The sequence below is a fragment of the Chelonoidis abingdonii genome, chromosome 16 (genome assembly GCF_003597395.2).
Source record: "Chelonoidis abingdonii isolate Lonesome George chromosome 16, CheloAbing_2.0, whole genome shotgun sequence".
Classification (NCBI taxonomy): domain Eukaryota; kingdom Metazoa; phylum Chordata; order Testudines; family Testudinidae; genus Chelonoidis; species Chelonoidis abingdonii.
This window is the reverse complement of record NC_133784.1, coordinates 1,813,044-1,830,216: the sequence shown is the minus strand read 5'-3', so window position 1 is coordinate 1,830,216 and position 17,173 is coordinate 1,813,044. Positions and strand designations below refer to the sequence as shown.

Below are 17,173 nucleotides of genomic sequence, written 5' to 3'. Positions count from 1 at the left end.
TTAAATACACACAAAACACAAGTTAAACAGAAAATATCCTAGGACACGTAAATAAGTTTAACTTTGCTCACAGCCTTTTAAAAAAAAATTAATGAATGATATCAGTTTTACTAATGTGAATTTGCCTGGGAGGGTTTCATGGAAGAATTTCACGAATGAAGTGTTGAATAGGGGGAAAGTTCCACGTGCAGGGGGGCCGTACGGGAGTCAAACATCAAAGTGAGTGGTTAGGTGGGATTCATTGGCAGAGTGAAGAGGCCAAAGGGTGAGTAGTTTGAAATAAAACCAGAGACATAGATATGGTGGAGTTGAAGGTGACAGTGAGAAGCCTAAACTTTGTGGTAGGCAAAAGGAAGCCACTGACAGGAATCAAAGACAGGAGTGATAGTTAGAATGGCCACTGAGGTGATAATCACATAAATAATCTTCAAGAAGGATATTATCTATGTGTTTTTCAAAAAGATTTAAAATGTTTTAGTTGTACATTTTTATTAAAGTTTGAAATGGGATACCGTGCTCCCTATGTTTTTAATTAAGAATAAATGTCTTCAGTCCTATCACCTTTGCTTGTAATTTTGTTAGCTCGCTCAAGTTAAAACAGGAGTCAGCCTTGATTAGTACACTTCTACCTCAATATAACGCTGTCCTCGGGAGCCAAAAAATCTTACTGCGTTATAGGTGAAACTGCATTATATCGAACTTGATTTGAGCCACCGGAGCACTCAGCCCTGCCCCTCTGGAGTGCTGCTTTACCGCATTATGTCCAAATTCGTGTTCTATCAGGTGGCGTTATATCGGGGTAGAGGTGTGCTTGCATAGGAGACCTCCCTGGATGCTGCAGGAAGTAGTATTAGTGATTTGGTATATGGCATTCTTCCCTCTGAGGCCCTGACTCAGGAAAGCAGTTAAGAAGTGCTGAAGTCCATGTCTATTAAGGACAACACTTATGCATATTCTTAACTTTAAGCATATGCATAAATACTAGTGATGTTAATTGGACCTAACCATATGCTTAAAGTTAAGCACATGGTTAATTACTGTTTTGAGAAGAAAGGCTTGCCTGAAATGCCTTTTATTACTCAACCTATGTCCCAGCAAAGAGTTAAATGCAAATTAATGTTTCATCCATTTATAGTAATTAATCATGTTAAAATGCTCACGTTCTGACCAGTTTGTCTTACCAGCTTTTATTCTTTAGTAATCAAATGTGTCTCTCCCATGTGGTAGTAATAAAGTGTGATTTATTTCTCCTCAGAGTCATAACCTGATTTATGAAAATAAGCTTGTATTTTCTTCTCTTACATTATTTTAGATCTGTGGCCTATAAAGAAAAAAAAGACAAGATTTGGCATTAAGTTCTCCTGGGTAGCAAACTGTTAATTTTCTAGAATAAGATAACAATCAGAAATGGGTGTTAAAAATGGTTTTTGGCTTCCATCAGTTTTACAAACACCTTTTTCATCAAAAGGACATATACAAAAATGTGTTTTAAACTAAATATTATAGACTATATTTTTTTGTGTGGAATTTTTCTACAGTGAGTTTTTTGGTGTTTTGTCTCATTCTTCACTTGTCTGGTTTGTAAAAACAAAACACTGCAGATGTGTAAATTGAGTAATGGTATGTGAATGTGGCAGGGGTTTACAAAGATTCTACATGATATTAGTTCTTCATAATACTATTGTGAGGAGCAGTTAGTATAAGTGTAGTGTCACAAGTTGTAAATGAGTATTTATTTAAGTCATAATTTGAGACTCTTTCCTTTTTTAAGAAAAGTATGTTCTGAGTTAAACATCAAGGTGTTTTCCCAATGTATGATTGTGAGGAAGTAGTTGTCATATTCAACTTTTTAATTAAATATTCAAAGTTTAAATGAAAAAGAACACTACTTCAGGATATAAAAAAATGAGATCTCAATATGCTGAAAGGTACATTGTTTAATAAAAAGGTTTAAAAAACTATTGGCTCACCCTTCTTTCCATCCTTTTTATTATTTTTGTCCATCTTCTTTTTGTCTCTACAAATCAGTAGGATTTGTATCCCCAGATAACTACATTAGCTTTTGTTTAATAAGAGACTTGGAAGCAAGGATGTGGAATACTCCCAGTGTAACTAGTTGTTCTGGGAACAAGAGACTGTTCTATGGACATGAATAGGAAGAAGGAGAAAAACACATCAAAGGGTTTTTGGTTTTTCCTTTTAAAACATGTGACAGGTCTATTTCCTTTGATTTTTGATGTCTTTCCTTTCATATAAAGTTATATTTTTTTTCTGTTTCATCTGAAGAGGGGGGAGTGAAGATAAGGCAGCTATCTCTGGGCTGTTAACAAATGTTTTGGCTCCTGTACTCAGAATTTTCAAATCCGAAATGACTATATAATAATTATGCAAATTACACTCTCAGCCAACCAGATTTCAGTTGACTTTAATCCTTTTATTGTGGAATTTATATACCTGGATTAACACATTTTGTCTGAGGATCTCCAAGCACTTTGCACACAATTTACTTAAGCCTTACAGTGCCACTTTCAGTTAGCTAATATCACTGTTCTACAGAGGTTAGATAAGTGATTTATCAAGGTCACACAGCAAGCCAGGGATAAACGAGCAAATAAAACCCAAGCCTCCTGATGCAAGACCTGTGGTTTCACACATCTAGACAACACTTCCAATTCAGTAAATTAGCTTTATTTTTAATACCTGTGTTTTTATTTATACACAGATCCTGATTGAATTTTGTGCAGGTGGAGCAGTAGATGCAGTAATGTTGGGTAAATACAAGGTTTTGTTTCAAATAATAATCTTTATAACAGGTTAAAATAAATATAATTAAATATTTGGAAGGATTTTACATTTTAAAAATTATATACTATTTTGAAATGCAGATATTTTGTTTGTATTTTGTGCAGGACTATACTGAACAATACTCATTGTGATGATTTTAAAATATTTATTATATGAGCTTAAAGTAGATTTATCTATGTACATAACCCCTTCATCTTAATGCAAAGTAATTTTGTTATTTTTAAAATAGTCATTATAATTTCTCAAAAATCTAAATTATTTTAAAATTAATTTAAATTATGCATTAATTTATGCATGTGAGCAACTTTAATTGCATGAGTAGATTATTTATGTGATTAGTTGTCCATGTATTTAAGTCTTTACAGAATCTGGTTCTTTTTTCCATCTTACTCTAATTACGTTTTAAATAATACTTTATATTTCATAGACTTGAGTCATTTTAATGACATTTCCGTATATTAAACAGAAAATTCAAACTAACTTTATAAATAGTTCATAAATGAGATTTTCCCAGATCCCAGGTGTGAAATCCTGGCTTCATTGGAGTCAATAGGAATTTTGCCATTGACTTGAGTGGGCCAGAATTTTTCGCCTAATGTTTACTTCTAAAACTAATGGTCAGATTGACAGTTTTTGCTATGATTTATAATAATCAGTCTGGAAATTTATGTAAAAATAAAAACAAAAATGCAAAAGATGGGATTTTTTTAATATTTGTATATGTGTTTCTCTTTTTCAGAACTTGAGAGGCCATTAACAGAGCCACAGATCAAAGTAGTTTGCAAGCAGACTTTGGAGGCACTGAACTACTTGCATGAAAATAAGATCATTCACAGAGATCTAAAAGCTGGCAATATTCTTTTTACATTAGATGGAGACATTAAACTGGGTAAGGCTCTTGCATGGAAATATACAAGATTAAAAAAAAAAAAAAAAACAACCAAATCATCTTATGAACTTTTTTGTTTAAATTGTTGTTTGGCACTGTTAAGTATTTGTGTACTTAGATACACATCATAGAAGAATTATAGTTCAACAGACATAAGTGATTTTTTGTTCTGAAAAATAAGTAAAGCTTGAGTTATCTTATTTATGCTTGCCAAACCTCCCATAGAGTTCAAAGGGAGCAGGAGCAGGCCTGGTAGCAATATTGTTACTGAATTGTTTGAGAGTCAGGTTATGCTGGGTGTAAATACTTTTATAAAAAACAAGAATTTTATAGTAGGTTTATGGTAGAAACCTCAGCTCTTCTCTTTTCTGAGTTTGGCTATGGAAAACTATATTTAAAATGTGTGAAAATAAAGTCTATAATAATTGAATTTCTTTAAATGTCTCCCACTAATATTCTAGATATAGAAAAAATGTGATATGATCACTGTTATTATTGGCGTTCCCTTTTCCCTACAGCCTTCTATACTGGTGATCATTCCCTCTTCCTTAACTTCAGTGGGAGCTGGAACACACAATTGCTATGAGCTTTGTAGTTTTTATTCCTAGCATTCTGTCTGAAGTAATCACCACCACCCAAAATTTTGTCTCCTGAGAACGGAAATGGTAGAGAGAGGAAATCTCCATGAGGATTCCTTCATGAAAGCTCCACATTGTCCCATTGAGGGATGGAATTTAGTCCCTCCATCTAGGAAATGGCTAAATGGCCCAGAGCTCTAAATCTGGTAGATCCGCAGGGATGCACAGTTGTCCAGATCTATCTTCATGGAGGCCCTCTGCTTTTACACTGACTTTGGGGCTCCAAGTAGCATTCCTTCACTACTAGCTTAACTTTGAAATCAATTAAAAAATACAGAATAGCTAAGTGCTTTGGTGATTCTGTGCCGCAGTTTTTCATCTGCAAAGTAGAGATAATAATCCTGCCTTCCTATTTGTCTTGTCTGTTAAACTTGTAAGCTTCAAGGCAGGGGCTGTCTCTTCCTGTGTGTATATATACAAAGCACCTGGCACAATGGGAACCCAATCTTGATTGTGGCCTCCCACTGTTTCCTTGTACTCCTCTGTCTGTATCCACCTTTTGTCTCATGTCTTCTACTTAAATTGTAAGCTTCTTAGGGTAAGTAACTTTTTTTTGTTTTGTGTTTATGCAGCCCCTAACACAATGGGGTCCTAGTCCATGACTAGGATTCGTAGGCACTACATTAGTACAAATAAATAAATTAATATAAAAATAATACTATAATAAAATAATAATTAATACTAAAGCCTGAGGCTGTATTATCTTTTCTAACAAATGTCCACGGGGTCAGAGCTAGGGTGACGTGTATTCTTCTGTCTTTGCCCATTTCCCTTGTCCCACGAGATCTCTGTCTCTTCTCAGCACGGATGTGAAGTTGGGTTATAGTGCTGTAGAGGTAGCTGAGACCATACTTTGCAGAGAGATCTGAGTGGGGAAGTCCCCTTCATGCATGGATTCAGTGGATGTAAACTGGCCCTATAAAATTCAGACTGGTCAAAGATTTAATTTACTTTATCTTTGAAAAGGAAACAGGGTCTGTATGAAAGAACGTGTAATTTCTTTCTTGCTGCTTGTACTATTAGCCTTTTTGCTTCTGATGGTCTTGAATTTAAGTGCAATGCCTCCTGTTTTTTAATAAATAATATGGAATTTCATGTATGACAATAATTTTATGAGAAACAATCAAGTTTTAATGTCTAATTTATAGTATCTACAGTCCTTTACTATTCCTGTTTTTATACTGAAATAGCTGTAAAGAGTAAAATTAGGCTATCAAGCGTTGAGCCTATCATGTCATTTTATACAGATTGAAGCAGACAGCATATGGGTATTTTGTGTCTCTGGTCTAATCAGTACACTTTAATTAAGAAGAGTTAGAACATCTGCTATAGTAGGACACACAAAAGTCTCTCTTCAAAATAAATATACTTATTTTATAAATGAGAAATGTCATGCTTGATATGCTATTTGATAAAATTTATTATAGGAAATGCCAGATTTGATTGTAAAATATAAATTAGAAAAGTGTACCTACATGCCTTTACTATTAGCTTTTTTCAAAGATTTCGTACTGGCGAAACAGAAAAAAAAATAAAACCTAGTTTAAGATTTCTGAATTAGTGTAAAAATCAGTGACGTTAATGTTCAAGTTTAGTATAATTTCATAGGTAAAATAAATAATTTCCTAATGGAAAATATTTTATTCCTTTTCTTTTAACAACAAATTATTTCTCTTACCTGCCATTATTTCTGTCCCTCACATCCTAAAGGCATTAGCCTTTAAAGTGCTTTATTTTTAGCAGGGGAAGGCATTATACTTTTTTATTAGAGCAGTTAGTGAGCTACAAAGCATTACTGATTAATAATACCAACATTTTAAAATATTTTGAACTCTCACTTTGGAGTTTTAATATTCACATATTTATGGTTATTGGTCTGAAACATAGCTCAAAATTTCATATCCTAGTTGTGAAAATTTCTCTTTTTTACATTCCACCTCTAAATTAACAATATTTTTACTGTTTGCTTCAAGCGGATTTTGGCGTATCTGCTAAAAACACAAGGACAATACAGAGAAGAGATTCTTTCATTGGTACACCTTACTGGTAAGTGTGCAGTTTTTTGTTAACTTTTTAGCATGAACTAATATTTTAATATCACAGTTGATTACATAGCCTTGCAAAAGAATAATGTAAAATATGTAAGTGTGCCATTTACTTTAAAATATTTAAATTTCATTAATATTTTAATTAAGGCAACAATTTAGAATGTTTTTAACTGCAGATGATAATGCTTCATTCTCTAATTCTATACACCATTCTCTTTTGCAGGATGGCTCCTGAAGTGGTAATGTGTGAGACATCTAAAGACAGGCCTTATGATTATAAGGCTGATGTGTGGTCACTGGGCATCACTTTAATAGAAATGGCTCAAGTAGAACCACCTCACCACGAGCTAAATCCTATGCGCGTGCTGCTGAAAATAGCAAAATCTGACCCACCTACATTGGCACAGCCTTCAAAATGGTAAGTCTTTTAATGCTAACTTTTTTTTGTCAAGCGTTTTGGAGACTGACCCTGAGTCTGCGGCGATGTAAGCACATTTAACTTCAGGCCCGTGGGTAGTCCTATTAAATTGTATGGAACTACTCACATGCATTAAGTGCTTATATGTGGCCCTGGAGGGTTGGGACCCATGACTTTACTTTTTGTTGTTGCAGTGTCTAGAAACTTTCATATTAAAAAGGCTACAGTATCTTAGTATTTTGATATTGTTGGAAAATAGAGCTTGTTCTTTTTAAACATAAGATTCAGATTCAACATCAAATGTGTACATAAAGATTTTTAACTACCTTTTTTAAAAAAAAAAATGTGATATAGAGAAAAAGCATGAAGAGGATGATCTGTTCAAAAAAAAAAGTAAAAATGGAAAAAAGAGAAATGTTGACGAGTCCTCTTGAGGATTTTAAACAGACAGTATACGTGGTTTGAAAAGCGTACGCCATTGCCCACTCAGTCATGACAACAGATTGTTTTCAAATGGTTAGTGCAAAGTATTACTAGGTGAATTTGCAGTTAGGAAGCATTTAAAATCAAGAACCATAAAATAAAACCTTTCTTTAAAATGGAACTTGATTAGAAAAAATGTTGTTCAGGGACTGAAAAAGAACAGAAAGGTTAAGTTTGCACTTCACAAGGCAAAATAATGGATAAACGGGTGTTGAATCAAGCCATATCACTTTGCACAAAACAATGTGACAGATAAAGCAGTGGTTTTTAATGTAGCCTAGATTATAAAACTTTATTAAGAGATGTTACAAGGTAAGCAATGTGCTACTTTCACTTTTAAACATTTATTAGATTGGCTATCAGAAGATCAATATGCAGCACCTCATGGGCTTTCCGACTGTAAAACTCATTGGGTTAAATTCATAACCCTGGTATAACTCCATTGATTTCATTTGAGTTATGCCAGTGATTGTAACCAGTTAAGGAGAAACTGTTTGGGTTTTCTTTTTTTTCCATTCTCTTGCCTCTCTTGCCTTGTTTTGAATGGGATGGTGAGCAATTGTAATGCAGTCATAAGTGGGAAATTGAAAAGAAATGTGTCACTCTGCAGTTTGTGTATGAGGAAAGGTAAAGTGGCAATCGCTTCTTTGTTTTCTTCTGCAGGTCTTCAGACTTTAAAGATTTTCTAAGGAAATGTTTGGAAAAGAATGTAGATGCCAGATGGAATACTGCTCAGCTTCTGCAGGTAGGAAGAGTTACCTGCCGACAGGGTTATAGTACTTGGGTTTAATACGTCTATTTAGAATCAAGACACTGCTACTCTGAAGTTCTGAATAATTCAAAATAAGATATACTTAATCTGTATTTAACACTATGGGGCAGATCCTCAGCTGGTATAAATCAGTGGAGAGACACGAGCTTACGCCAGGTGGAAATCTGGCCTACTATTTGTAAATTTTTATATGAAAATAATAATTTTGTGCACCTATTTATGTTAATTCAGTGCTTCCCCTAATGTATAAAGTAATTGTGCTTAACTAAGCAATTGATTGCTGACAGATGTTTTAAAAGCTTTAGTCCCCCTCCATCTGCTATAATGCTGTCACTGCAAAAGAGCTAACAGGAGTAGATCTGACTTGATAAATTTGATTCTGTTTAACATCAGTGCATGTTTACTTGTATCCAAAATACATTTGACATATCTTGAAAGGCTTTAAGAAGCAGGACCAAACAGAGTGAGAATAGTTTATGCAGAAAGGATATGAAGACAGACAGTTGTTTTTTCTAAAGGAAAAATACAGAAGAAATTGATTATCTCACAAATCTTTGGTCCAAAGGCAGCATTGTATTTTTCTAGATTAAGTACTTTTAGATAGTAAATAGAAAATTTATTAGGTGGAAGTTCAGGCAAGGAATAAAAAAAAAAATGAAAACAATTTCCACGAAAAGCAGCCTTTTAAAAACTCTTTCTACTTTTGTTCTTTGGGTTATTAAGGTTGGTATAACTTTTTTTAAAAATTATTTGATGAGCTATCTGTATTTTTGATGAGTTTATTGAACAAATCTCCACATAAATATTTAGATATTGATGTTTTAGATTTTAAAACTTCTAATTTAAAAAATCTTCATTAATAAAAGAGTATTGGTTAAGTATTACAGTTTAATCTCTTTAATATCTGGGTATAATAGAGAACTAGATACAACCCTAAAAAAATTGCTACTTTTATTCCATTGTTATAAAAAATGAAATGACTATTTATTGTTTATTTTTAAAGCCTTTTTTTTTTTTTTTTTTTTTTACAAGCATCCATTTGTTACTGTCACTTCTAATAAACCAGTCAGAGAGTTGATTGCAGAGGCAAAGGCTGAAGTAACAGAAGAAGTTGAAGATGGTAAAGATGAAGATGAAGAGGAGGAAACAGAAAATTCTCTGGTCAGTTAAAGTATAAATTTATAGATATATATGGGTGCTTATTTTAATTACATTTTGTCTATGCAAAACTTGTTTTCTGGCACACTAATTAATTATTTTTGTAACATTTTTAATTTGTACTAAGAATGAATTTTTTTTTTTTTTTTTTTTTCAAATATAGCATGTCTTCAGTGCAAAATACAGAAGTCAGAATTTATAAAAGTCAGATCTTAAGCTTCAGGACAGAATAATAAAGAATATTGTGTGCATGTATGGTTGTTATATGTGTACATGTGGATATATAAGGCAAGAAGGCTGTTTAAACCAGGGGTGGACAAACTGTGGCTCGTGAGCTGAAGCCCCAAGCTCTGTCGGGCGCCTTCCATGGGGCTGAAGCCCCAAGCCCCGGCAGGTACGCTCCAGCTCTCGAACTTCTGAAGATGGCCATATGCAGCTCAGAGGGTCAGTAGGTTTGGCCACCTCTGCTTTAAACAGTCAAAGACTTTTTGTAAAATAATACACAAATATTTAAATTCAGGCAAATATGTAAATATATTAATGTGTAAGTGAACTGTGTATTTGGTATAATAACTAACTCTTGTATGGGTGAAGGTATGACATTTATGTTATAGATTAAGTTTCCTGTGCATTTATAACTCGACTATTTTAAAAAAAACAAAAATCTCTCTACAGGACAAACTCTCTAGTGGAGTTAGTTTGTGAGAAATTTAAGATTTATAAGGATACTTCTGCCAGTCAAATTCAGTCCCTTAAAGGGAAATGAAACCATAACTCTAGTATGATAATATGCTAATATATTGTGGATAAAATAGATTAATTTACATAATTTATATGTATCCTATTTCAAAACACATTTGACTTCCAATATACTGAGATTCTAAAATACTTTCACATTTAGAATTATTTTAGATGCATTTTAGCACAAAGAGTGTTTTACTACATGTTTTCTTAGGCAAAAAACTCACATTGAGGTTTGCCTTAGTAGAAAGAGCAGGATCAGGGCAATATTTGATACAGTAGGTAGGCATAATTTACATAACATTTTAAATTATGTACTATAATCTCCTAATGGCAAGTTTTAACAGTTTCATTCACAGATTAGGGGGTTCTAGTAGTAAGTATAGACAAAGATGTATCATTATCGCTCCGAAGAGTGAAAGAATAATTATGATTTGAGATATATTTGTCTGTATCTGTCTTTATAGAAATATAATATTAATTCACAGTCTAGCAACAACAATTGCTAGGGTTACGTTCACATAATCATTTTGATTATAACTTCTTGTTACCATCCATTCATATCTGCTAAAAACTTTTACCTTTCTAACTGAAATTTCTCACACTTGGTCTCTTGTGAAGGTGAACTTCAGAAGTTTGTGTAAAAATTGTTCAGCCATTTTTGTGTGAGAAGAGGTTAAAAAATACACTTTTCCAATTTTTATATCTATATACTGATATTATAATATAATAAACCTGTATATTTAAAAAACAAAGAAAATGTTACAACCTTCTTAAACATGTGCAAGTTAAAATTTGGCATGGAAATAACCCTCCTGGAGGCGTAGTGCCATTGTTGAAAAGAAATTGTTTTTTTTTTCACGTGAGTAGAGCAAAGTTGGCTACAAAGCAAAAAGCCTAATTAGATGTATTGCTGCTAATTAGTTGGGACCTATGGGATGAGATCCTCATCCCCATTCCAGCCTTATTATGCTAAGTAAAAGGGCCATGAAAGCCCCACTTCTGGCTATGGATGGATTTCCCTGGTACAAGCACTGTGAAAACAGCCATGAGACTGCTTTCTGAGTATCCCCTCACAAGCCCTGGCAAAGGGAACGTACTAGGGGCATCTTGGGGCAGTACTCAGACTTGTGGGCAATGTCGTGGTCCTTAGGGCAGCCTGGGGAAGCTGCGGTAATTTAGACGCACCCCCAGGTGTGTTTAATTTATGCTCAGGTCCTCTCCAGTCCCTTGAGTAGCCCAGGATCAGGGGGGCAAAAAGATGGCATAAGGCCAAGATTTTTTGTTGTGCCTCTTAGGTGTGCACACGGAATCTCATCTCTGTGGCCAGAAGAACCATATAGGGTGTAAAGTGGTGGAGGAAGGGCTTATGAGGACTTTACAAGGTGTGTGGGTGCTGAGGGAAAGGATGTCTAGCGTCCCTCAGGGACTGAGAGAGGGCTCCTGTGAAATTGTAAACTGGTCAGAAGGGCTTTTCTCCAGATGTAATAGTTCTGTGGTTATGTCTTGTCAAATAGTTTGAGATTATTGAATTTATTTTTCCTGGAAACCAAGTACATATGTGTAGTGTTTTTTCATATACATATTGCTCTGTGCAAGAAGTTTTTGTATACTTTGTTTTCTACATAAATTAGAAAATAGTATTTTTTTTTCTTTTTTAAATACATTTTTAGCAGTTACCAACAAACAAGCGTGCCTCCTCTGACCTTAGTATCACCAGCTCTGAAGAAGATAAACTTTCACAGAATGCCACGATTCTGGAATCTGTTTCTGAGAAAACAGAAAATAATGCTGCTGAGGAGAAGAACATCAGTGTATTTCCAGATGATAAGACGACTGCTAATGAACCCAAGACAATTAAAGATGTGTCTGATACCACTCCTAGAGATATTGTAAAGGTGCAGAATGGGTCAGTATTAATTGAGGAAGATGAGCCAGAGAAAAGATCAGGAGTTGAAAAGAATACTGGAAAAGCAGAAGTAGTAAATGAAGACACTGGATCACAGACAGAAAGAAAAGAAGTTGATACAATGACAACATTAGAAACAAACAATAAACACAGTCTGAAAACAGAGGAAAGAAGTGCCATAGAAAATGAAGAGACAGATGAAAATAAACTGAAAATAGCACCTGAAATTGAAGATGTCAGTATTCAAACTACAGAAGTGATATCTGAAGAGACTGAGGAGAAAGAGGAGAAAGAAAGCGGAACAGATAGCCAGGAAAATAAGAATGAAGGAACAATGATAGAAAAAATTACGGAGCAAAAGGTTGATGGTAAATCTGAAGAAGTTCAGAAAGACGAGATGACAGGCAGCACTAATGAAACTCTGGTTAAAGGTGCAGAGAAAATGGCTGACACAGAGCAGGAGCCAATAAAAAATGGAGCTGACAATGCTCAAGAGGCAGGCAGCACTAGTGAAAGACAGATCAGTAATGGAAATAAAATACCCGGGACAGTCCAGAAGCTAATGGAAAGTAGAACTGAGCATGTTCACGAGACAAGCAGTTCTGAAGAAACTCAGATTAAAAGTGGAGATGAAGTGACTGATACAAATCAGAAATTAGTTAAAAGTGAAAATGAAGATGAAGATGTTCATAACACAAGCAGCATAGAGGAAACTGAAGTCAAGGATTCAGGAAAACTGGGTAATATAGACCAGAAGCCAATACAGAGCAAGACTGAGAATATTCATGAGACAAATAACATTGAAGAAATTCGAATTGAAAGTGTGGATAAAGTGGTTGAGCCTGACCAAAATTCAGAAACAAATGAACCTGAGGATACTCAGGAGAACAACATTCAGATAAATCCAGAGCATTCAGAAGTTCCGTGTGATGCACCACTTAAGAACAAGCTTCAAGATCCTGCAGTTGAACAACTTAATGATTCTGAACTCACTCTAATACCCATTATTAGTGTTAGCACAGAAGAAAATGAGGAAAAAGTTAAAATGGGTAATCAAGCCAGTGCTGAAACATTACAGCAGCTAGAACTTGAGACACTAAAGGAAAATGATACAGATTCAGGCACTGGTTCCACAGCTGATAATAACAGCATTGATTTGAACTTGTCCATCTCTAGCTTCCTCACTAAAAACAAGGACACTGGATCAATATCTTTACAAGTAAGTGTAGACAATTAGTTGTAATATTTTACGTCCTGACTATTTAGACCGGTGTTTTTCAAAGTTCAGGTCGCGACCCAGTATTGGGTTGCAGCATGTAAGGCACTGGGTCGCTCTGGTCAGCACCGCCAACTGGGACATTAAAAGTCCCGTCAGTCCAACATTGCACTGCACCCCGGAAGCGGCCAGCAGCAGGTCTTGATCAAAGGCGGGGGGGCCACGGTACTCCGTGTGCTGTCCCGTCCTGAGCCCCAGCCCTACACTCCCATTGGCTAGTTCCCAGCCAGTGGGAGCTTGGGGGCGGTGCCTGCAGGTGAGAGCCACGTAGAGCTGGACCTGCTGCTGGCCGCTTCAGGTGCACTGTGGTCTGCGGTGCCAGGACAGGTGGGAAGGCTGCCTCTGCACCCTGGCTGCACCGCTGATCGGGAGCCACCACAGGTAAGTCCTCAGCCTAACCCCATACCCCAATCTCCTTCCCGAGCCCTGAGCCCCCTTCCTCCACCCCACACCCCTCATCCCCTGCCCCAACCTAGAGCCTGCACCACCAGCCCAGAGCCCTGACCCCCTCCTGCAGCCCTGCCCCAGCCCAGAGCCCCCTCCCATGCCCTGAACCCCTCATTTCCAGCCCCACCCCGCAGCCCTCACCCCCACATCCCAACCCTATGCCCCAGCCCTGAGCGCCTCCCACACCCCAAACCCCTTATCTCCAGCTCCTCTGGATCACTGGCATTAACAATTTTCTTCAGCTGGGTCCCCAGAAAAAAAATTTTGAAAACCACTGATTTAGACTGCAAGATTGTCAGGATAGCAATTGTATCTTAAGGCTTTTCTATAACAAAAGGTGCTTTACCTATATTGGTATGAATGCAGTTATGCCAGTATAACTGCTTATATCAATATATCTCATTCCTATTCAGCAAGAAGAACATAAGGCACATTCATACCAGTATAACAGTATCCATGGTATTGGTTTAAAAAAAAATAATCACACCCAATACAAAAACTGTGTGTAGGCCAAAACTTAATATATTTTTACAGTGCCTAGTATGATGAGGACCCAACTTCAGCTGGGACCTCTGTGCTACTGAAATAAAATAATATCAAAACCAATAAAATAAAATAAAAACCAGTAGTTCTGAGAGGTGAGAACTACTCCCTTTTATCTGAATGAAGTCATAATTTGGTACTGTGTAGTAAAGTGTAATAAAATAATAATAAAAGGCTATGAATTTGTTAGTCACGTGATATGTGAAGTCACGAGGTACTGTTGAACAGAAAGGAGAATTTAATACATTGATTAAATCGGAAAGTTAATGAAGCACTGTCAAGGCATGGAATCTGGCAGTAATGTTTGACATTTGATCACCTCACTGATTTCACATTAGAAGCAGGTCTGTTGTTGAACACAGCTTGAAAAATTTACCAAACACTTAACGGCCAGAGGACTAAGCCTAAGGACAAAAGGCTGGTGGGAGTTGCCACCAAGGTCTAGAGAGGCATTGTCCATGGAGAGTCTCATTCCCCTCCCCTGGTGCTACTGTCAGTAACTGAAGGGGAGGGTATTGGGATTCTCATCAGAGGTGTTGTCCATGGATACTGCTCTTGAACTCCTTCTTTCATATCCACTACTGGCTTGCAAGTGTCTGACAAATGTGAAACCCTGGTTAAGGGATGAGAACAATTTTCTCTCTCTTTTTCTTCTCCACTCAGGAGCCTCTCCTACTCTACCGTAAAGTGTTGTAAGGAAGGGGTCTGGTATATTGCCTCTCCCCTGACCAACAATTCGGGTCCCCTTTTCCCATTACCTGCCTCTGTTTTTGCTGATAAGTTTCTCAGGCAGAAGTGGTAGGGTGAAATTAGCAAATTTTTATTCAGTTTCTGTTAGGGTAACCAGGTATCCCGATTTAATAGGGATGGTCCTGATTTTTGGGTCTTTTTCTTATATAGACTCCTATTACACCCCACCCCTGCCCCAATTTTTCACATTTGTCTGATCATCCTAGTTTCAGTGCCACTTTTCAGAATCCTGGGGACATCTGTGAAAATGTCTAGTCTTGATGAATTCAAGGGAAAGCAATGGGGAACAACAAAGGCAATAGAACTGTTTTCAGACTCAGGAAGATAATACTGCATTGGTTCATGTTGGAAAATTTAAAAAAATGTCTAGATAAATGGCAGCTTAATTTATAGGAAATAATAATGGCTTAATTTCCCCCTTTGCTGGCTAAGAAAAGTTTAACTTGGCCCCAGTAAGAGGACTTTTCAAGCTCTTGTAATTTGAGGACAATTTACTTTTGCTGTATTGTATGCAGTTGTTCTCTATTTAGAAGCGCAGTAATTTAATTTATCAGATGTAAAAAAGTGTTATTTAGTTGAACACAGAACAACATTTTCATTCAGGAAACTAGAAGACACAAGAAAACGTTAAAGAAAACTCGCAAATTTGTTGTTGATGGAGTAGAAGTGAGTGTGACAACTTCAAAAATAGTTACAGAAAATGATTCAAAAAGTGAAGAATTGAGATTTCTTCGGTGAGTAAAAATCTCTAAATGACTTTTTCCTTCCTGAATAACACAGGAAGAATCTTTAATTAATGAGTGCGGGCTCTGGGGTTTGTTTTTATAGTCCATTGAGATTAAATTTAGATCTTCTTGTTAGCAGAAGGAAAAACTGATTATTTTAAAATAATGATACAAAAATCCAAGTCTAATCTTACATTTCTTTTTTAAAACTGGTATTATTGAGCCCAAATTGTTGATTTTTTTTAAAAATTATTTTTATCTTTATTCACTTCTCTTCTTTTGCCCCACCAACACTACTGCTTATTATCAGACGTCAAGAGCTGCGGGAGCTAAGACTTCTTCAGAAAGAAGAACAGAGAGCTCAACAGCAGCTCAGTAATAAACTCCTACAACAACGAGAACAGATGTTCAGACGTTTTGAACAGGAAATGACGGTAAGTTTGATTTATTTTTTTTCACCTACATGATATAAGGCAGCTTTTTATTGAGTAAATTTAGTGCTCTTAAAAGATGTCATATTGATGGAGTAGGTGAACATGGGTAGCAACAGTCTAGGTTTTTCCTGCTGAGGGTACTGCTCTGTAGTTCAGTGTTCATGTTTATTCAGTCCCTGTTCTCTCTACTTGGAAAGATTTTGACAGATAGTCATGTTGATCTCCTGAGCTAATCAAAATGCTTGGAAATAGTGCCTCCTACTCAGCAGAGGGTGATAAAACCAGTTTTTGGGAGGTTGTCTTTTCCCACTCCATTAATTGGTTTGCTAATTCACATACTTCAGTTGTTTTTGTCTCTAGCAAGCGGAGGGACATTTCCTTTACCAGCTGTCTGGGCTAAAGCAAAAAGACTAGGCCAGAGATATTCACCAATGTACAGCTGCCTCTGCAGCATGCGGTTGGGACCCCAAGAGTATGCAAGCCCTCTCCCTAGCAGCAGGTCAGCCCTTTTGGGAGTGCAGTATGACAAGTTCTACAGGAGCTCTAGGGCGTGGAATTGCTGGTAATGCTAAGTCCTCACACAACCAAAAATTGGAGGATACTTTTGTTTGAATTGTGTGGGAAATGCTAGTTGTGAAGTATCTCAGGAGAAAGGTAGAAAGCCTATCATCAGGGAATACCTAGCATGTCCTACCTCCTCTGAGGGCACTGCCTTTGGTTTTCCAAAAGATCCTCTTCTCTGGGACCCTCTAGGAATTTCTCTCCTGCTTCTTGGTCCAGAGAGAAGGAACCTTAACAGAAACAAGCAGTTGCAGTCCTATCCCTAACCATCTCCAAATCAATTCCAGCCTGCCTGAGCCCAGTCAGTACTGGACTCTCGTTCAGCCCAGTTCCTGAGTGACTCATCAGAGCAATGAAATAACAGCTGTTAGCGCCTTTCGATCCAGGAGGGTGACTGCAGAAGGTATTCAAATGGTCACTCTCAATAATGAAGGTCCTCTAGTCCCCAGGTCCTTCAAAGCTTACGCCTAAGGGCATTCTACACCAAAAATTGTAAAATTTTGCATGCAATATTTTAAAATATTCCAAATTATATTTGTTAAATTAATGTGAAGGCTCCAGCATGGCATTGGGGAG

At 36.4% G+C, this 17,173-nt stretch overlaps 1 protein-coding gene across 5 annotated transcripts in view; it reads left to right on the top strand.

Moving 5' to 3' along the window:
- The window catches only part of SLK (STE20 like kinase), an 87,377-nt gene that overhangs the window by 33,308 nt on the left and 36,896 nt on the right, over positions 1 to 17,173 (top strand). For 3 of the 5 annotated variants that reach the window (XM_032786110.2, XM_032786113.2, XM_032786108.2), the window contains exons 3-11: positions 2,723 to 2,771; positions 3,545 to 3,694; positions 6,306 to 6,378; positions 6,604 to 6,798; positions 7,945 to 8,026; positions 9,086 to 9,214; positions 11,626 to 13,080; positions 15,463 to 15,611; positions 15,913 to 16,036. In XM_032786110.2, the coding sequence (XP_032642001.1) occupies positions 2,723 to 2,771; positions 3,545 to 3,694; positions 6,306 to 6,378; positions 6,604 to 6,798; positions 7,945 to 8,026; positions 9,086 to 9,214; positions 11,626 to 13,080; positions 15,463 to 15,611; positions 15,913 to 16,036 (2,406 nt within the window). The remainder of the gene's footprint in view (positions 1 to 2,722; positions 2,772 to 3,544; positions 3,695 to 6,305; positions 6,379 to 6,603; positions 6,799 to 7,944; positions 8,027 to 9,085; positions 9,215 to 11,625; positions 13,081 to 15,462; positions 15,612 to 15,912; positions 16,037 to 17,173) is intronic. The other 2 variants (XM_032786111.2, XM_032786109.2) reach the window with 1 other exon arrangement.